This window comes from Papaver somniferum, chromosome 10 (assembly GCF_003573695.1).
Source record: "Papaver somniferum cultivar HN1 chromosome 10, ASM357369v1, whole genome shotgun sequence".
NCBI lineage: Eukaryota > Viridiplantae > Streptophyta > Magnoliopsida > Ranunculales > Papaveraceae > Papaver > Papaver somniferum.
The window spans coordinates 87,572,021-87,594,869 of NC_039367.1; the positions used below are offsets into that span (position 1 = coordinate 87,572,021).

At 35.0% G+C, this 22,849-nt stretch overlaps 2 protein-coding genes across 2 annotated transcripts; one reads left to right on the forward strand and one right to left on the reverse strand.

The window, feature by feature from the left end:
* The first annotated feature begins 1,443 nt into the window (after positions 1-1,443).
* Positions 1,444-3,313, forward strand: LOC113316936 (probable inositol transporter 2). Its single transcript, XM_026565098.1, has 4 exons — positions 1,444-1,989; positions 2,088-2,705; positions 2,792-2,872; positions 2,967-3,313. The coding sequence occupies exons 1-4, from the start codon at positions 1,903-1,905 to the stop codon at positions 3,285-3,287; spliced, it is 1,107 nt and encodes a 368-aa protein (XP_026420883.1). The 5' UTR covers positions 1,444-1,902; the 3' UTR covers positions 3,288-3,313.
* Positions 3,314-4,514: 1,201 nt separating this feature from the next.
* LOC113315882 (uncharacterized mitochondrial protein AtMg00810-like) lies at positions 4,515-4,871 on the reverse strand. Its single transcript, XM_026564125.1, has one exon. The coding sequence runs from the start codon at positions 4,869-4,871 to the stop codon at positions 4,515-4,517; it is 357 nt and encodes a 118-aa protein (XP_026419910.1).
* Positions 4,872-22,849: the final 17,978 nt, after the last annotated feature.

The following is a 22,849-nucleotide window of genomic DNA, read 5'->3' on the forward strand; positions in this document are numbered from 1 at the left end:
GGTTCCACTATCGATATCAAATATTTCCAAAATTTTCAAGTCTCTCAAAATATCACCTCGTGAGGAGAGATTTCTAACATGCCTAATTTCCAAAAAAAAAAGAAAAAAGCCTCATCAGATCTTTAAAAACAACAAATCAATTCAATTCTTATTCAAATAACAAAAGTGTTTGAGTGACTCTTATGAAATCTTAATTGATGCATGTAGTTTGGAAGAATTTGAGTGACTTAAAAAATAAGTCTCTAACAGCTGAAAAGAAACATTAAGAAACTCTTCTAAAATCTTTATGGACTAACATTAGATTTCGAAATAAACCGCCCCACATGAATATTTTCTTCATGTATTGTTTAGAAAGTTAAGTTCTCATATCTGTTTATTTACAGGCATATTACCAGGTTTTTTTTTTTATGCATACTTATTTGCCAGGTGGTGGTGTGTTGTTCCAATGAAAATACGGGCAATCTGCCGGGTGGTGAATGTCCTTGGTGACGATCCAGTCTCCTTAACCAATAGGGGAAAGCCCAGTTTACCAGGATCCCTGCACTCAGAATTGAGGTTGGTGGATCGAGTCTCAACTCTAAGAAACTTGAAAACTAGATATATTTGTGGTGTCAAAGAGATGTTAGAGTGATATCTCAGGAATGTGTTTTGTGTAGAGCTGACAGCGGACCAATCCATCATGTATCACTTCACTGTAAGTTCTCATCTGAGGTGTGATCGTACTTTCTTGGATAACGCAGAGTTGGTTTAGCAATGAGTGAGACAATGGGAGGTTGTGTTAAGTCTTGGAAGGACAAATTCCCAAATGCAATGGACGACTTCATACGGAACAATCGCGATTTGGTGGGCGTTATGGAACGAAAAAATATTATAGCTGTAAAGTCCTTTTTGTTCCGATAGGGGCTTCCTATCAAGTCGATCTTTCAAGGCTTGTAATTTGATGATTTGGTTCACAATTGGGAGGCTGAGATTTATGTGTAGCTTTTTGCCAGCCGCTTTCATTTTTGGTACTCCAGTTTCTTCAATGGTAGAGTGCCTTACTATCTGTACTTTTTTGTGCCTCTTAGAATAAATTTTCTCTTCGAAAATAAACAATTTAAGAAAAAAAAGAAAAGAACGTGCAAAGTCAAAAGAGGTTGATATGATATGGGGGCAGAAACAGAAATTGAGAGATTTGTGGATCGCATATAGTGGGTCGCATGGTTACTTAATGAAATTGAGAGATTTGTGGATCGATGTTTGCATGTTGGTTAGTTACTGATTACTAGTTGATTTAGTCAGTAACAATATCGACAAACTTATCTCCAAAACCTCCTATCACAATCACCTATCTGGTGCTCAGTCTAAGATGCAAAAACGTGGAAGAGAAGAATCATGGAAAATTTTGTTTCTTTGGAATAAAAGAAGAAGAATCATGGCAAAATTTTGGGACACCGCTGTTACGTTGTACAGCGGTTTATGTATCAGCTTAGGAGGATTCATTTATGGATATTACTCAGGAATCATCATTGGTCTCCTTTATATCCAAGATGATTTTCATTCTCTCATACAAGAAGCTATTTTAAACACGGGTTTCTTCGGTGGCGTATTTGGTGTCTCATTTGCTGGTTGGGCAAATGATTCCTTGGGTCGAAAAAGATCAATTCTAATCGCAGATGCTTTAATCATCTTTGGTGGAATACTCATGATGTGGCAACATTTTGTTACCGGAAGATAATCTTAAGTTTTGGTGTTGGATTGATCTCCGGGACTTCACCACTTTATTTATCAGAAATATCCATTCCCAAACTACGAGATACTCTGATTTGCACGAATTGTAGTCTATTTTCTGCAATCGGCAAACTTCTGTCATTCTATTTGGGGTATCATACTAATCTTCATGAACCAGCAAGAACTAATATCATGATAGTAGCATGCATTCCAGCTATACTACAGTTTACGTTGGTACTACCATCGCTTCCTGAATCGCCCGCTTGGCTCTACGTAATGGTGAGTGATAAGGAATTATTTTATGTCATGTGATTTTGATGTTAACCAGAAAATAATACAATGGCTTACCTGCTTACGAGTTTTGTCATTTTTAACAGGACAGGAAAAGAGATGATATTGCCGAAGCTTTGAGAATAATTTACTATGATGAAAAGGATGTCGTGAAGGAGATTAATGCCTTGAAATTGTGTCATCGTAAGGATGAAAATGAGTCCCTGAATGAGAAAGGGCAGCATCATAGGTCCCCATTCATGAAAGCATGGAGTAGTGGTGTAGTTCGTAAACAACTTGCGTACGGCGTTAGTCTACAAGTTATCCAACAATCTGTTGGTATTAACGCATTAATGTGTTGCATTCCTTTTGTAATTCGAATGTGGGGGGTTAATGGAAGTTCCGTAATTCCCATCCATGACCACATTACATGCAAAAAGTACACGCTCTTAAACATATATGGTCACATCAATATTATTGCTGCCATTTCCAGCGTATGTTTCAGTGCACGTTGTAGGAAAAAAGGATTTAACAGTGCACTTGGTGTCTTGCAATTTGCGGCTTGTGTGTTGATTTTTATATTCATGGCGGCACCTGCTATTAATACGAGTACATCCGCAACCATAAACCGGAGCAATAATGGAAGCTCGTATTACAATTGGAAACCTTTTGCTGATTCAGGAAACCTACCATCTTCATGGAGTCACCGTTTATCTCAGGAACAGGTACTCCAAATACCCATCCACTAACACTTACCCTTGGCAACTTTGATGTTAACTGCCTTAGTGTTTGGTGGTTTGACTAAACGCAGGATATACCACCAGGTGCAGTTTCATGGGATTGTTTGGCTTGCGTGAGAAAATTTACCGAACCTCTACCTTGGTTTCGTGCGGTAAGTAAATAATCGGAAAATTTGTTACTTATACATTGTTTATGTAATGATGAATAATGGTTACCTTACTTCATTTGATCTTTTCGACTGCTAGGAGTTTCCCGAAGATCGTGAAGGAAGATTTCCTTGCCCCCGATCATTATACTGGTTATTTGCAGCTGATATGCTTTGTGTCCATATTTTCTTTGTGTCATCAGAGTTAGATACCTTCCCATGGACTGTTAACTCAAAAGTATACGCCACAGAAATTAGAGGTTTATGTGGAGCGATAGCAACGATGGCCAATTGGATTTCTTTTCTGGTTGTAAGCTTAGTGTTCTTTAACTTAGTCAGATTTTTAGGCCCTCTCTTTACTCTTCTGGTGCTGTGTTTTATTGCCTACTTTGGTAGGAAGTTTATCGAGTCATTTGCATAATTCTATTACTTAAAAACTCTCCAATATCCATCACTAATGTATCATAACTTTCAAAGATCTCTCATCAAATGTTTTTTTTTGTTTATTATTTTGATCGATCGACAAAAATTGTAGTAGGAAGCACACAAATAGTGCACAAGCGAATACACTAAAATAAGGGGAAAACAACCCCAATCAAAGCAAAAAATTCCAGAAATATACAAAAAGTGTAGAAAATCTGATATCAAAGACTTAATGAAAAACACACACAAATTAACTCAGAAAATATTTCTCTTAATTGATGTGTTTCGACTCATGGCTCAACAGCCTATTTATATGATTAACAAACTTGACTCTCAAGTAAAAAGACTTTCCTAACATAATCAAACTCTAACAAAGAAACTTCTAGACAAATCTCACGTAAACAAACTCTTAAAACTCGTAATACTTGTAAAAAGACTTAATGAAAAACACACACAAACTAACTCAGAAAATATTTCTCTTAATTGATGTGTTTCGACTCATGGCTCAACAACCTATTTATATGATTAACAAACTTGACTCTCAAGGAAAAAGGCTTTCCTAACATAATCAAACTCTAACAAACTTCTAGACAATTCTCACGTAAACAAACTCTTAAAACTCGTAATACTTGTAACCCAAGTAAACTTCTAAATATTGTACCACTGGATAAACAATACTTGTTGATCCATTCACAACGTATCAAATGTACCAGTTGATCCAACCACATTCTGTGAACTCTCATAGTTGATCCATACTATTGTATCAACAACGCTTGTTGATTCATTCTGTCATTCTTCATAGTATCTTGGTTTATTCTTCAACATCCTCCCTTAAACCAAGATACTCTTTGATAATCATTCCCAATTTTCCACGCAAGTAAACAAAAGTGTTAGACTTCAAAGACCTGGTGAAAATATCAGCCACTTGCTCTTCACTTTCAACAAACTCCACAGCTATCTCCTTGTTACTGACAAGCTCTATGATGTAATGATACTTAATATCAATGTGTTTACTTCTCCCATGAAGCACAGGATTCTTAGTTGGTGAAGTTATAAACTTGTTATCACAAACTATTGTTGTTGGTGTTGTTTGTTCTTGAAAAAATGACTTCAACATCATTCTTAACCATACAGCTTGTGTAGCACAATTGCTAGCATCTATATATTCAGCTTATGTTGTACATAATGCAACAACTTGTTTCCAAGAGAAAAATCCATTTCCCAACTAAAATCCATAACCTGATGTACTTCCTCTTCCTTCTGTATCTTCAGCCCAATCACTATCAGTGAAACCAACCAACTTTGGATCTTCTGAAACAGTATAAAATATTCCCAAACTAGTTGTTCCTTTGACATATCTTAGAATACGTTTTGCAGCATGTAAATGAGATTGTCTTGGTGACTCCATAAATCTGCTAACGAAACCAACTGCATACATGATATCAGGTCTTGTAGCAGTCAAATATCTGAGATATCCAACAAGACATTTAAAATCTGTTGGATTTACTAGCTCTGATGTTCCAACTTTAGTCAACTTCAATCTTTCTTCTATTGGTGTTAAAATTGGATTACAATTATCCATCTTGAAACACTTCAAAATTCCTTTTGCATACCTTTGTTGATTAATAAAAATTCTTCTTTCAGTTTGTTGTACTTCAATACCAAGAAAATATGACATCAAACCAAGTTTTGTCATCCCAAACTCCTTCACCATATCCTCCCTGAATTCCTTGATCATCTCAGAACTATTTCCAGTAAATATAATATCATCTACATATAAACATAATATATTATGATTTCCAAGAGTATCATCTTTCAAATATAGAGTATGCTCATGTGGACATATTCCTTTCTTAATGAAATAAGAATAAATTATTGTATACCAAGCTCCATGTGCTTGTTTCAAACCATACAAGGTCTTTTTAGCTTGTATACTTCATTGTCCTTCCCCTCCATAATGTAACCAGCTGGTTGCTCAACATAAACTTCTTCTTCCAATACTCCATTCAAGAATGCTGACTTCACATCCATTTGACAAATCTTCCAATTCTTTTGTGCATCTAAAGCAACAATCATTCTTATTGTATCAAGTCTTGCAACTGGTGCAAATACTTCTGAGTAATCAACTCCATATCTCTGTCTATATCCCTTAATAACTAATCTTAGTTTCAATCTTTCTTTTTCACCAATTAACTTATATTTTGTTTTGTAAACCCATTTGACACAAATAGGTTTATTTCTTGGTGGAAGTGTTGTCAGTTCCCAAGTATTATTCTTCTCAATTGACTCCAATTCTTCATTCATGGATTGAATCCAACCTTGTTCTTTAGCAGCTTCTTCATAAGCTACAGGATCACAATCTCCAAATAGTGCAAAATTCACCACATCATCATCAGTATCTTCATCATCTCTTGATAAAACATAGTCATTCGACCTAGCAGGTTTAATATATTTCCTTATTAGTCTTGTAGTTTCTTGTTGTGGTGTTGATTCTATTCTTGCTTCTTCATGGTGCTCTTCAGTATTGTCTTGAATTTGTACTTCTTCTTCAACTACAATTGGAACTGTTCTGACAGCAGTAGATGAATCAACACTCCTTGTTGACCCAGTATTATGTGGATCAATATTCGTTGTTGATCATTCTTATGAGGATCAACACTCATTGTTGATCTATTGTGATGGGGATCAACACTCATTGTTGATCCACTAATCCAATTCCATTGTGAATCTTCATCAAATATCACATCTCTGCTAATGACTATCTTTCCAGTTTCTGGGTTATATAACTTGTATCCTTTTGTTACTGAGCTGTAACCAACAAGAATACATTTCTCACTTTTATCATCTAACTTATTTATCAATTCTTTTGGCACATGTGCATATGCAATACATCCAAAAAAACTCAGATGTCTTACACTTGTTTTTACTCTTCTCCATGGTTCTTCTGGTGTCTTTTTATTCAAACTATTTGTGGGACATCTGTTGAGTAGATATACTGCAGTATCAACTGCATAACCCAACAAATTCTTTGGTAATTTTTTTGTTCTTCTTATGGTTCTTTCCATCTCCATTATAGTTCTGTTTTTTCTCTATGCTACAACATTTTGTTGAGGTGTATATCTTGCTGATAACTGATGTAAAATACCATGCTTCCATGAAACTATCAACAACTGTATATTCTGTTCCTCTATCAGTTATTAATATCTTGATGTTTTTACCAATTTGTTTCTCAGCATATGCTTTAAAACTTCTAAAAGAATGAAAAGCATCATTTTTTTATTTAAGCAAATACACCCATGCTTTCCGACTGAAATCATCAATGAAAGTTATGAAATAGTCATTACCTCCATGTAATGTAACTTTTATAAGACTACACAAGTCACTATGAATGATCTCCATATGTTGTTCTACTCTTCTAGCTTTGTTAACTGGAAAAAGATCTTTATGCTTCTTGCCAAAGATATAATTTTCACATTTTGATTCTGGAATTTGAATGAAAGCTAATCCATACACCATCTCTTTCTTTGCTAAAGTTTGTAAACTATTAAAGTTTACATGTCCCATTCTCTTATTCCATAACCAAGTATCATTATGTATACTAGTACTGTAACAACTTTCCTTTTTATGCTGAATATTCAATGGAAATAACATGTTTCTGGTCATTTGTACTTTTGCTATCAACCTTCTTCTTTTATCTCTGATGAAGCATAAACCATTGAAAATATTCATAGAATATCCTCTTTCAGACAATTGACCCATACTTAATAAGTTTTGAGGTAAACCTGGAACATAATATACATCCATGATGTATGCTTTAGAACCATTCTTAAGAATAATTCTTATTCTTCCTTTTCCCATAACTGGAATTGTTGAGTTGTTTCCAAACTTTACTGTGGATCTTAAAGACTCATATAATCTTTTAAAAGATCTTTTCTGCCACACATATGGTTTCTGCAACCTGTATCCAAATACCACTTAAGTTGAGGTTGTTCTTCTGCTGCTACTTGTCCACAATCTCTATATTTGTAACACTGAACTTTTGATCTATCAACGTGTTTTCTTCCTTGATAACCTCCAATATTAGATCCCTCCATTGTTGTATCTTCCTTGAAATCTTCCAGCATTAGGTCTTCCTTGATTGTTTTTCCAGCTAACTTGACTTTGAAGTGCTTCTTCAATTGGTTTTGTATCAGTTGTCTTCTCTAGTAATCTATGATCATAAGCTTGTAATGAACCCAATAACTCATTAAGATTCATAGTTGCAACTGTGTTGCACTCCTCTATAGTAGTCACCTTTGATTCAAATTTTTCGGGTAAGAATCTTAATATATTCTCAACAATTGTAGAATCTTATTTAGTATCACCTTTAGCTTTCATTTCACTGACAAGATTTAATGTCTTTGAGAAAAAATATGATATTGTTTCAGTAGTTTCCATCTGCAACAATTCATACTTTATCTTCAGAGTTTGTAATCTAACCTTCTTCACTTTGTCAGATCATGTGTAATAGCTTACCAAGCCATCCCATGCTGCTTTAGCTTGTTTAATATAAATCACTCTATCCATGAGAGATTCATAAACACCTTTATGAAGAATATATGTGGCTTTAGAATTCTTCTTTATGTTTTCAGTTAATAGAGTTTGCGCAAATCCTTTAACTACAACTCCTTTTGCTGGTTCTACATAACCGTCTTTCACAATATCCCATACCTCTTGGTACATGAAAATATTCTCCATCTGCAAACTCCAGTGCTTGAAGTTTTTACCTTCAAACACATGTACCTTAATTGAAATTAAACTCGTCATCTTCTTCAACTCAACAACTCATACCCAAAGCCCTAGAATCTGATACCAGTGCTCTGATACCAGATGTAGAGAATATGATATCAAATATTTAATGAAAAACACACACAAAATAACTCATAAAATACTTCTCTTAATTGATGTGTCTCAACTCATGGATCAACAACCTATTTATATGATTAGCAAACTTTATTCTCAAGTAAAAAGACTTTCCTAACATAATCAAACTCTAACAAAGAAACTTCTTAGACAATTCTCACGTAAACAAACTCTTAAAACTCGTAATGCTTGTACCCCAAGTAAACTTCTAAATACCGTACCACTAGATAAACAATACTTGTTGATCCATTCACAACGTATCTACTGTACCATTTGATCCAACCACATTCTATCAACTTTCATAGTTGATCCATATTATTGTATCAACAACTCTTGTTGATCCATTCTGTTTTTCTTCATTCTTAAACAAAGAGCAACAAAGGCCTCTTGACAAACCTTATAAACTAAGCAACCATATTAATTGCGAACTAAATCAAGAGCGCAAGCTACATTTAAGTAGGATTTTCATCAACCTCTTCCATGATTAAACCCTTGTGATTTTTCGCCACGCCACTAAATATTGCATTACGATTTTCATTCGAAGAGGGAAAGCTTATCCCCATTATAGAACCAAGCTCCACGAGATTACCTGCTGAAATCTTACTAGGACTAGGATGAGGTTTTGAAGAGCATTTTTTTTTTTGCACAATCTAGTGTTCGCTCCTAGAACCGGCTCGGACACTGATGGTTTGGTAATGCTGATGTCGGCGATTTTTGAAGCAACCTCCTGGTCTTCTTGAATCCCTTGAAAATTGTTATATGTTTTAAATCCAGGGGGAATTGACAGATGTAGAGAATATGAATTTTTCCCTTGTTCCATATGATCCAAATCTTGAGACTCATCCCCGATACTAGGAGAAACTCCATATGATTTCTCTTTTATAATATCTGGAAAATTAATTTACAGTGGTTCTTAAAATAAAGAAATATTACTTCATAGACTCAATTTCTTATTACTGCATTAAAAAATCATCGCCAACTGGAGAGTTGGGTTCATTAAAGCTACTAAGTTTTACTTAGCTTAGTTTCAGTTACTTCCCTGTTAATTTCTGAACATTTCAATCGCAGAGGTTCGTAGACTTAGTAACCGGAATTGGCAATATAATAGGCAACCGAAATTGAATTTTTCAGCATAAGTTCACTGATTGAACCCCTTTTCGAGCATAATATTGAATTAGACAAGAGCACACATACATTATATTAGTTCAAGGCTTTCACCATTCTCCCTCAAATTAAAATGAAATTTCTTCTTAAAGATGTAGAAAAGGGAGAACGAAACTCAAGGGGTTTCCATAACCACGAAAAAAAACTCCATAGTTCCTCTCTCATTTCTCCCACAAAGAAAAGGTAAACTCAAATCCTCAAAATAGAAATCTGAAATCTAATTGACAAAATAAACATCTCTAACAGCAAAAGCAATTTTATTCGAAAAAAATTAAGAGATCAAACAAAAATATGGTGTATGGATTGCAGATGTAGTACTGTGAATGATTAAATTAGGAAAGAAGATTCAAGTGGAAGAATTATGTGCACCAAGAAAGAATGTGTCATCTGCAAAAGACGTTACCAGCAAGGCTTATTAGACTGAACACAAATCTTCCAAAGATGGAATAGGTGACAATAACAATCACAACTATAAGTGTGGTCCTCACAAGAAAGCTATGTTTCATAAACCAAAATCTAGCATTACTAAAATTAAGGGTGCTTGTTGGGTTTGTGGGAATTCTGGTTTTTAGAGCATTGCTCGGTCGAACTCACAAGTTGCTATCTCAAGCTTATTGTCAAATTTAGTTGTTAAAACTATATCTTGATTTCTAGGATACAATTAGTTAGGTCGGTCTAGAATAGAGGTAGTGGAGAAACAAACCGATCATCATTTCGTTCTACCGTTTGAAGGCGAAGATCAATCGAAGCTTTTGGAGAACTTCATCAACAAAAGGTACATGAAGACTGAACCACCTATTTCTCAAGTTATATTCACTTTTCTATCCTTGATATGTTTTTCAAGTAACTAATTAGACTAGCTTGCATAGACAAGAATTTCGAGTCAAGTTAATCTTGATAATTGGTTCTCAGAATATAGTGATTAAGCTTAATGAATATTTGTTCATACTTGATGAATTTCGGTTCAGGAAAATTTATTGTTCGGAATCAAAATCATGATTCAAGATTTATCATTCGAAAATAGCCTGGAATAGGAATATGTGTCATTGATGTTATTCAGGAATGTTTTAAATCGATTTAAAGAAAGATATAGAACTACTATATTCAGATACAAGACAGTGTTATCTTTCTTACAAACTGAGATAACTGTTATAAGTCAGAAATCGTATTACATGTACTCGTACACGTAGTGGAGTATCAATAAATATCGACTTACATATTTGTGATACGCATATTCGTATGCACATCATGAGGAATCTGTTTAACTCGTGATCCGGATCGGTATGCATACTCGTATGAAAACCATTTTCGAATTGTAGTTACAGAACCGGGATTAAGTATCCAAACTTTTATACGAACCGAAATAATTATGTGTTCCTGAACTCATTTAGTACACAAACTTAAAAAATTTTGTGAAATCTAGTACCGGTGATAGTCTTAAGGTTTCAAAACCGGTACACGAACCTACAAATTTATGCTTACTCCGGAACTTGGTTTATATTTTTAACTTACAAACCGGTACATGTATCGTGACTAAGCCGATTCAAGAATGTGTATGTATTTGTACTTCATGCATTTACTAACCATGTCGACTATCTTCGAGTAGAATTAAATTATTTATATGAGATCATTAACATTTGATTAATTCTCTGAAACACTAGAATTATTTGATCACATGATTGTGACTCAAGGTTAATGTCTTTTTGTTCATGAAAATAAGTGTTAAACTTTTTTAGTTCAAACCGGTTAGTTTCTGCTAACCATGTTGAACATAGTATTTATACATGGTTTCATTACAATTTTCCCTAACTAGAGTGTATTTCTTGTTTATGTAAATCAGATTCAAAATTTAATTTAATAGTGAAGGTTGTTTGCTTGGTTCCAAAGATATCTTAACTTAAACCTAAAGCAACCTATGATTTGAATGTCTATAAAAAGGGAACTCATAGAAACTGGCATCTTTGAATCCCGACACTATTTTTTTGGTGTGTCATAATTGTATATAGAGTCGTCCTCTTCAGAAACCCTTTTAAGGTTTAGCGACTATAAGTACTTCATTGGGATTCGCGAAGCCAGGTCCAGTTATGTTTTATCTTGACAACTCGAGTATCATGATCTTGTTTAATTGTTGATTTATCACTTGAACAAGACAGATAGAAATCACAAATTTCTCTTCATCTCAACTTTGTGATTCCACAGGTTTTGTACTTGTGAGGTGAATAATAATCTAGGATGCACTTTGGATTTCATATAAGTACGGATTTTGAGGATATCTATACTTTGTCAAGTTGTTATCAATTTCCATCACCTTGATCACACATTTCGATCGTAATCAGGAAATCAATTATAGACTCTTAATATGTGGGAGGAAGATTTGATTTAAAGTCTTCAATTGAGTTGAAGCTCTTAGTCTCTATGTTGATTTATCAACAAAACATGATTTGTATTCCTTTAAAATGGACTAATATTAATCCTAATCAATGAGATTAAGGTTTATCCATGTTAATCATGAATGTTTAAGAGTACATAATAATAAGTATCTCTTATACTATTTGGAATGCCATACTAGTTATAACAATGTTATGTGAGGTTGTTTTTCAGCTGTTGATGGAAGGTTGAATGATGTCTTTCATAGCATGAGTTGGACTCCATTCTAGCTCTTGTTTATAAATAAATTTTTCCACCATTAAAGAAGGAGAAGATAAAATTGGAAGTGTCTGCCTACAAGATTTCTTTCTACTGTTTTTACTAGATCTAAGGCATGCACTTAAACTTCCTATCTACCTCATGTTAAGTGTCTTCAGTTATAGAATATATGATCCTAGGGCATGCATAAAACTATATATCAGCATAAGGAATTAAGCATGTTCACAAACAAAATGATTACAACTAATAAGGAATTTTTAAGCATGTTTATAGGCTGATAATCTTACATTAATATCAGAGCCTCAGGTATAATATATTCTACAAAACTTGATTTATAGATTATGGTGATAGTTATGAAATTTCAGCAATTCACATATTAGTTTAGATATGAACTCCCTAGATTCAAATCATGTAAGATATGTGATTTATTGTCACCATGTTACAAGGATGATCTAAAGAATTATTTGAATCCTTGTAGTAGTTTTGATGTAGATTTTACCGTTTCTATGTGTTGCCAAAGTAATATTTTGGGAGCTGATAAAAGTTGTATATTTTGGTTATGAAAGGACTATGCAAAATTGTGTTTAAGATGTTGTTCATATGAAGATACCCAATGGTTAATCATACTTGTCATATTTGTAATGGAACAGGGTAATCTATTTATACATAGTAAATGATAAATTTTTACGACCCAAAGGTTCGAAAGATCCGTTGAGTACTATGTATAAGCTGATTAGCCTTTTTTTATTAGATTTGGTACATCACGAGTTTACCCAAAGGTGGAGTTGTGGTTGTATCGAGTCTGAAATCAACATGTTGTTATCATTGTGTTTAAGAATGTTTTATGATTCAATATATACATATCATTCATACGGAATACATCCATATTTCAGCTACAATGAATCATACACAAGTTCAAGGTTATTTGGATGGTATTGAGTCTCTTAATTGCACGAACTACTTCAAATGGAAGTCGAACCTTTATGTAGTCCTTGGATTCTTGGAATATAACATCGCTCTAAGAGAACCTAAGCCAGACATGCTTGTCTATACTTCAACTAGAAATGAAAAGCTAAATTTCCATAAATGGGAGAAGCCAAACAGAATGAGTATAATGATCATTCGAGGTGCTATTCCTTATGTCATTCGAGGTGGAATTCCAATAAAAGATGATGCTAAAGAGATGATGGAAGTTATTCAGTCGTAATTTATGAGTTCAGTGAAGTCTGTGACTGGTACTCATATGGTTCAACTGACTTCAATGCGGTATAATGTGAAGGTAGTGTTCAAGATCACATCCTCTAAAGGGAAGATCTGGTACAAATTACGGTGTCTGGATATAAATCTAAATGATGATTTTCTAGTACAACTTGCAGTTAATTCACTCCCTAAGAAGTTCGAGACTTTCAAGGTTAACTATAACATTTGTGACAGAAAATGGAATGCAAATGAATTGATCGCTCATTGTGTGCAAGAAGAGGAAAGGCTGCGACGTGAAACTAAAGAGTATGCACATTTTACTACTGGTCCTTGAAAGAAATATTTCAAGAAATCTGGAAAGAATAAGAAACCACAAGAACAGAAAAAAAAAGAAACATCAAATAATGAGCCATAAGTTAACAAGGATGGTAAGAAGTTTCCATTTAAGTGTCATTTCTGTAAGAATCCAGAACACATGAAGAATTACTATTTTAAGTATAAGAATTGGCTGAAAAAGAAACAACAAGATACTGATTTTCATATGATGTGTTTTGATATTAATCTTGTTAGTACTTGGTGGTTAGACACCGCAGAAATCATTCATGTCGCTAATTCCTTGCAGGCGTTCACAAGCCAGATGAATCTAGTAAGGAGGAGTGGTGTCTATACATGCCAAATGCTCAAGTGGTGGAAGTTAAAGCAATTGGAAATGTGCAACTACCTCTTGATTTTGGGAATTTTTTGGATCTATTTGATGTATTTTATGTACCTACTGTAAGAAGATGTTTGATATCAGTTGGTAGACCCGACTATAAGGGGTTTACCTTTTCAATCGGTGGTAGTTGTTTTAGTATGTTTCATAACTCTAAACTGGTTGGTTTTGGGCCGAATGAAGATAATATTTATAATATGAATGTTGATATTAAATCTGTGAATTCAATGTCTTGTATGAAGAAAGAACATAACTATTCGAAGTCAATGCTTACTTCAGATTGTGCATACATACATTTGTGGTCCTTTTACGATTGCTTCTAGAGGTGGACAGAGATACTTCATCACATTTATAAATGATTATTCGCGTCATGGGTATGCTTCTCTTATTAGTGAAAAGTCAGATGATCTAGAATTCTTCCAAACCTACAAGGCAGAAGTTGAAAATCAACTTGAGAAGAAAATTAAAGTACTGAGATCGGATAGGGGAGGAGAGTATTATGGAAAAACTGATTTTTGTGAAGAATCTCATGGAAAGCTACTTGAATTCCTGCGAGAACATGGTATTGTACCTCAGTTTACTACACCCGGATCACCGTAACAAAATGGGGTTGCTGAAAGACGTAACAGAACCTACAAGGATATGATTCACACTATGTTAAATAACTTTACATTACCTGAATTATTTTGGGGAGTAGCTTTAAAGACAGCGATATACATTCTGAATCGTGTACCCAGTAAAGTAGTTGCTAATATTTCTGATGAGATTTTGACAGGTAGACATGTTTGGGGTTGTGCAGCGGAAGCTCGGCTATTTAATCTTGCTGAAAAATATCTTGATTCATGCACTACAAGTTTTTTCTTTGTTGGCTACCCAATCATATCAAAGGGTTATAGGTTTTATTATCCTTCCATACCTGTTGAGATTGTTTAAACCAATAATGCTAAGTTTCTAGAAGATGATCAAATTAGTGGGAGTGAATCTCGCCAAATTGTGTTTGAAGAAGAGAATCCAACTGAAATCATTTCAACTGAAGTTCGAAAAGAATCAACAGCTAATATTCCAGAATCATCTAAAGCTGCTGAAAAAGAAGAAATGGTTCTTCGTAGATCTACTAGACCAAGAAAACTGTCATCAAACCCGATTTTAGTACTTTCATGGTAGAATCAGACGGAAAAGTCGATGATCTGGAAGAACAATTGACATATTCACAAGAAGTGAATTGAGCGAACTATTGTTTTTGGATTCCTGCCACATATAAAGGACTAGAATCAATGGACAACAGTATGGGATTTGGTAAATCTACCTGAAGGTGCAACACAGTTGGTTGTAAATGTATTTTCAAAATCAAACGGAATGCTGATGGGAGTATCAAAAGGCACAAGGCTAGGCTTACGGCCAAGGGATTTACTCAAGAATAAGGGGTTGATTATGAAGAAACTTTCCCTCCATTTTCCAAGAGAGATTCCTTTAGAATTATTATGGCAATGGTGGCTCGTTTTGATCTTGAATTGTATCAAATGGATGTGAAAACGACTTTTTTGAATGGTGATCTTGATAAAAAAAAAATTACAAGGAACAACCAGAAGGTTTTATATCTAAAGGTCAAGAAGGTAAGGTATGTTTCTTAAAAAAATTTATATATGGATTAAAACAAACATCCCGTCAGTGGTATCTAAAATTCGATCAAGTGGTGTCGACTAATGGTTTTGTTGAGAATGAAGTTGACAGATGTATATATTTGAAATCCAGTGGGAGAAAGTTTATCATTCTAATTATGTATGTTGACGACATTCTGCTCACTAGCAACAATATTCATATGTTGCATGACAGTAGACACTTTCTTATCTAATTTTGAAATTAAATACTTGGGAAAAGCTTCTTATGTTCTTAGTATTCAGATACATCGAGACAGAAACAAGGGTCTATTAGGATTGTCTCAAGAATCCTACATCAAGAAGATACTCAAATGGTTTGAAATGAAGATCTGCGCACCAGATGAATTACCTATTGTTAAGGGTGACATTATTAACTAATTACAATGTCCTAAATCAAATATGGAAAGGAGTCGAGTAGACTCTAAGAAGTATGCATCAGTTGTTGGCAGTATGATGGATGCCATGATTTGCACCCGTCCATACATTGCATTTGTTGTTGGTGTATTGGGACGTTACCAACACAATACAGGTGAACAACATTGGAAAGCAGTGAATAAAGTGCTTAGATATTTAGAAAGAACTAAGCATTTTCAGCTTGTGTACAAGAGGTCGAATGAAAAGAAGCTGAATGCTTTTCAGATTCCGATTTCATGGGCTCGGATAAGGTAAAATCTACATACGCTTATGTGTTTATGTTCGCTAAAAGTGATGTTTCGTGGAGAAGTGTCAAGCAAAACATTGAAGCTCAATCTACAATGGAGGCATAATATGTGGCTTGCTACGAAGCAACAACTCAAGCCACTTGGTTAAGAAATTTCATGGAAGGTATTTTAGTTATAAATTCTATATCTAGACCTATGAAATTATATTGTGACAACCAATCTGCAATTAATTTTGCAAAAGACTGTCAAGGAACAAGCAGAGCGAAACATATAGATGTCAAGTATTTCTTAGTAAAGCTCAAAATCAAGACGAGAAATTGATATTTCTTATGTTCCAACTGAACATATGTTATAAAATATAAGGTTGCACATGAACCGAGCCGGACCGTCCCGAAATCGGTGGAACCGTACTTGTTTTTTTACCGAACCGAGGAAGGGGGTACATGTACCGGTCCAAAAAATAGGAACCGAGGTTGAGGAGGTACAGTTACATGGTCCTGTCCTAGTCCAGTACCATCCCGGACCGAATATACCGATTAATTATAGGCTTTAGATCTAGGGGTATTGAACTAATAATAGACACTAGATTAAGGAGGGGTATATAATAGAATAATAAGGCGAGGCCGCTAGGGTTTCTCATTTGATTATTTTTTTTCTCCGTCTTCACTCTTCTCTCTCTGAGAAGGAGAAGAACTCCATTATATTTACAGGGAAGAAGAGTTTTCTTCACTTCTCAACTCCACAAACACCACCACCAGTTACACTTACAACCTACAAGTTACAAATTACACCAGTTCTCGATCCATAAGAAGAATGAGAAAAAATCAGTGATTGTGTTGTGTTTCTATTGTAAGTTTGTTAGCTTTTTTTCTTCTCCAATTTTAATCTTTAAATCGTTTGATTTGGACTATTGGGTTCCTTGATTTTTTTTAATTTGAGCTTTATTTTGATTTTTGATGACCAATTGGTTGGAACTGGATTAATTTAATTTAGGCTTTCACAGGGTAAGTTATCACGCCAAGGAGAAGACGAAGGGAAAGGATTCAAGGAACCATCCAACTTAGAAATTTTATTTTGGGGTATGAATTTTTCTTTCAGATTTACTTTTATTGCTTTACTCGGTTATAATTTGTTGAATTGGGTGTTGAATTTGATGAATGAGATGTTTCTGTCTTCGAGAAAGATTGATTATGATAATTTTGGGTTCTTGGATTCAATTTGATCAAGTAGTGGATTTTTGCAATATTTCTCTTCATTTTTCCTATTCAATCTGTGAAATGTTAATTGTTTAGACTTGTCAATGCTGCATATTTTGGGAAGGTGCATATTTTGTTGAATGTTGAATTCATTGTGGTTGAACTATGGAGTATGGATTGGTTTTCAACGAAGGCTTAAACTAGGATAAGACTTGAGTCTATGAATGACATTCAGTTGTATTTTAATCTTGATTTCTCAGAATTCTGTAGTTCCTCAGCAAATTTTCATAATTCAATTACCTTCATTGTTCAATCTGCAAAGTGGTACTGGCATTGTTAGAGCATAGCTCGGTCCACCTCGCATGCATTTCTATCTCAAGCATGTTTGTCAATGTTAGTGATCAAAACTATATGTCTGGATTTTTAGTCTATTATAGCTAAGTCTCGGACGACGATAGTAAGTGTAGTTGAGATCAATGACTTCATGGAGATTCATCATACAAGAAGAAGAACTACTCAAGAAACCGGTGGAACTTCTCGACAAAAAGGTATGTGAAGACTTGAACTTATCTGTCACTCAAAAGTCTATCTATTTTATCTCCTACTTCGTGAGACATAAGTCATATGCTATATATATAGACTTAGATTATACACATTTGGTATTTTGATCCGAGTATACCTCGCCTATCAATATCTCGAAATATGTGTTGGTAAGCGTTTCGCTTCGACCATGTTCTCTTTACCTAGTGACACAAGTCATGTATGTTTCGATCATCTTGAAAATGCTTTGACGAGAAATAGTGCAACAACTATATAATGTCCTCTAAGAATGTTTCAATGATTGGAATGAGAGTTTAGATTACATAACCATGTATTCCTTGAATCGAAGTTTTTCTAACTTTGTTGATCAAGAGAAATCGGTAGGATTGTGGAATTGGCTTGCCAAGTCGGCGAACCCAGTCCGCAAACTCAGTCCGCGAACTAACGGAAGTTCTCGACCGAGAATTTCTACTGAATTTTCCAAAACTCGTTTGTGTGTTTAGTTCGCGAACTGGCGTAAGTTCTCTTTCCGAGAATTTCCGCTGAGTTTGGAAAACTCAACCGGTTTACTTAAGTCCGCGAACTTTTTTGTGAACTTAAGTGGTTATGATCTAAAGATGTGCTCTGAACATGAATATTAAATTACTAAGGAATGCTTTATGCAAACCGTAGCTATAATGTTCATGAGCCGATTCAATCGAATCGAATCATCTTTTCTTCAATTATGTCTTGTGTAGTACATGAGGTTTCCTTACAATTGAACAACTCTCTAACTAGTTCATGTAAGTTGATTGAACTAGTTTTGGTGAAAAAAGTGGTTGGTATGAAATGATTAAATGGCTAACCTTTTTGTTGAATATTATTTAACCAACAACGCACGCGTTTGGGTATGGTTTACAAACCTAGAAGCATGCAGTACAATTGTGTATGATAACCTAAAATTTCGATGTAACGGTTGAGATATATTAGCTTGAATCTAAACCAGGTTTTCATCCTACGATGAATATTGAATGCTTTGTTACTAATCTAACACTGATTGCAAAACCCTTATTTGAAAGGCTATATAAGGGGACGTCTACCATCTCTACAAACTAATCCCCATACGTGAGTATGATACTAGTTTGTTACCTAGAGTCGATTCTCCTTTAACCCTTTGGTTTTCTTTTCTCAAACCGGGTTAACGACTTAAAGACTTCATTGGGATTGTGAATCTAGACCGATACTACTTTTATTGTAGTTATGTGATCTGATCTTGCATCTTCTATCGTATGAGTATAATCTGTGATTGGCTTGAGATCTTGATAGTTCTCCGATAGGAAAGATATAAAAGTAATCACAAACCTTCATCTCATTGTTTGTGATTCCGCAACATCTTCTTTCGCTAGTCGATTAAGATTGTTGTGAGGTGATTGATTAATCTAGGTTGTTCTTCGGGAATATAAGACCAGATTATCAATTGGTTTCTGTTCACCTTGATTTCATATCAAAAGAAAAAACAAAACTTTAGGGTTTTTCTGTGGGAGAAAGATTTATCCTTTGATAGAGTTTTCTGTGGGAGACAGATTTGTTTGTTGTTTAAGCCTGCGATTTTGGTTCGTAGCAACTCTTAGTTGTGGGTGAGATAAACTAAGGGAATCAAGTGTGTAGTATCTTGCTGGGATCAGAGGCGCAGGGTTCAAATGTACCTTGGATCAGTGGGAGACTGATTGGGGTTCAACTACAGTCCAGTACGAAGTTAGCTTGGAGTAGGCTAGAGTCTGTAGCGGCTTAATACAGTGTGTATTCAATCTGTACTAGCTCCAGGGATTTTTCTGCATTTGTGATTTCCTCGTTAACAAAAATTCTGGTGTCTGTGTTATTTCTTTTCCGTATTATATTTGTTTATATAATAGAAATAATTCAGGTTATGCGTCAAAAACATCAATTGGAAATCCAACCTTTGGTTGTTGATAGACACATTTTTGTGTCTACTTTGTCCTCAATGTCTGTATTTTTGGAACTCTATCTTTGTACTAATATTGTGTTTTTATATATTTTTAGGACATAAAATTTTTGGAAAATTCGGCTCGAAAAGTCGATTTTGGCACCCGTGGGACAAGTGTTATTTGGACTCTCGCTTTTGGATAAGGGGTAACCTAATTACTAAGGGGCACCCCCAGGTCACCCCCAAGGCAGCTGCTATTCACACCCCTACTCTGGATAGGGGGCTACCAGTTTCTTCCCCATTCGAAACGATTTTGGCGGGAAATTTCTAAACAATTCTGGCAGTATTTCGATCGTCAAAATGAAGGGGTTATGGGTCGATTCAATGGCTGAAATTTGGTATAGAGATGTGATATAGGTTAAGGAACATAGTATGGGTGACATGATCGATCAAATTTGGCTGGAATTTTCGGTATGATTCACACACCCAAAACAGAGCACGTGTACTGTAACACGAGCAAAATTGAAGTTCTTGTGTGCATGGGGGAGTTTTGCTGGCGTTGGAAGAGTGTTGAGGCGTGAATAAGACATTTGGGAGCGTGCAGGATTAAATTTAACGCGTGCATGGGATTAAAAATGGAAATTTTCGTTATTATTTGCAGACGAGAATATTTGGATTAAATGGAGAATATATGCAATAAATGGTCGGATTTTTGGCTCCAATTCACTATAAATACAAGGAAAAACAGTTTGGGAAAGGCGAGCGAAGTTTGGGGAGTCTTTGGGGAAAGTTTAGGAGTCGAGAGAATCAAAAGAAAATCACGCAGAGGAGAGAAGAGTTCTGCTGGTGTAGTTGAAGACGAAGAACAAAATACGCTCCAGGAAAGTCGTTGAAAAGTGTCGCTTAACTGCGACAATTTCCAATTCCTTTCCCGCGACTTAGAAACAGTGCTTACAGCACTTCATTTGTATCGTTCTTCCCTGACGCTTCCTGTGTGTTGCAAAGTACGGTCGAATATTGATTTTTTTGACATTTCTCTTCATTGTAATCAAATTTTGAGCATTAATAAAAGATTTTGAGATGTATTACACCATGATGAGCTAAACCCAATCCCAGGGGTGACGGAGGAAGCCATTCACACAATATTTATGTGGTAATTGTTATTTATTTAATTTTTGCAATATTTTTATATGATTAATTGCATTGAAAAAAAATGATTTAAATGGTTTTTGTTAATCAATTGTATTTTCTCTTGATAATGCATGCTTAGTTTTATACTCTTGATGCATTATGCTTGCGACTAACATTTGATATTTTGGAAATCAGCTTTTGGCAATTATTAAGAATCAAATCAATTGTTTAATTTTCATAATTAATAATTAAATAACATTACATAAATATTGTTGAATGGTGGAATCTTCACCTCTATTTTTCTCTATTAAAATTCACATCACTTTGTTTAATTTTGTTACATTTCTATGTTTTAAAAAAAAAATCTATCTTCACAAGTCTGAAAAGAACCCTGTTTTAAAACCACTATACAACAACCATTGAAAAATACCATATATTTTTGGCGCCGCCGACGCGGACCTGTGCTTAGGTAGAATTTTTTTTTTAGGTTTATTATTTTGTATTTTTAGAATTGTTTGTTCCTTTTTTACGTTTCTTTTTGTCTTTATTTTGCAGGTTCAAAGTGAAAACTAAGGACCTTGAGAGGAAAAAGCTTAAAGCGAAAAGAGAAGAAAAGAGGAAAATTTTAGGATTTAATTTTTAATTCTTTTAGAGTGTGTGAGGAAAACTGTAATTTTATTTTATTTGTTCTTTTTGAACTTTAAATTGGACTGGACATTTGGACTTTAATTTTTAAACCCTACGGAAGGGTACCCTTAAATACAAACTGTGTGCAGGGAAGGACAGTGATTACAATATCACCTCGGCCCCTCGGGTTCGCACACGGCATAGGAGTCGTGGCCCGAGTCGACGACAACGGTTCATCCCCCGTCTGGTACGGGAGGTAAGTCCAATCGAAACACTCGCGAATCCCCTGCAAGCGAGTTACTGTACTCCTTAAGGTGCTAATTTTTTGAGGACGAACCAGACTATCTTTATTTTCCTATTAAAGGGAAAGGCCTGTCCTAAACAAGATAAGGGTTCAGATTTCATCACCGCTCCCTTCTTCCCCGCTTTAGGAGAACAAAACCTAACGCGAACCCAAGCTTTAAAATCTGATTAGAAAGAGACCGATAGGGTATCGAGCTTGTTAGGAAAAATTTTCGAAGGATATTGGTTATTATTTTAGCATACTTCGAAGTTCATGACGGTTTTTGTGAGTTGAATGCGTGACTGCGCCGCATTGTACTGCGGTGAGGCCTTGGGTATCAAAGCTCCACTAAGCTTCCCTCGCCTCGATTCAACTTACTTTGACTCGGATTGATTCCAGAGGGGTTTGCTTAAATTGTAACGAATTCCCTTTCGAGATATAAAAGCTAGTCTAGAAACAATCTAAGTGAGCCATCATGCTTGTTGTTTGCTAGAAATCTCTAGGTTTGTTGTGGTAAAGTCGAGTCAGCCTGCTGTGTGATTGCTAGAACCTTCCTGTTAGGATTTTTATTTCTTTTTGATTTTGTTAGTGTATGCACGATTTTGTTAATAGGGCTTGGAAAAGAGATACTCTGGGTCGATTGATTAGCGAAAAACCTAGTAGTTATTCTGATATAAGCAGGGAGCTCGAAGATTGTTCTTTTGAGAGCCCTGTTTTTGGAAACTTCAGTTTTGAGAATCTGTCTCTTCGTGAAAATATCATAAACCCTGGTACTTCTGTTGTGCCAGCGATGGAAACTTTGAAAGATTACATGTTCCCAACTAGGACCAACCGAGCTTCGTGCATTAAATTGCCAGCCACTACGGCTAATTTCGAGATAAAACCTAGTATTCTCCAAATGATCCCTATATTCTT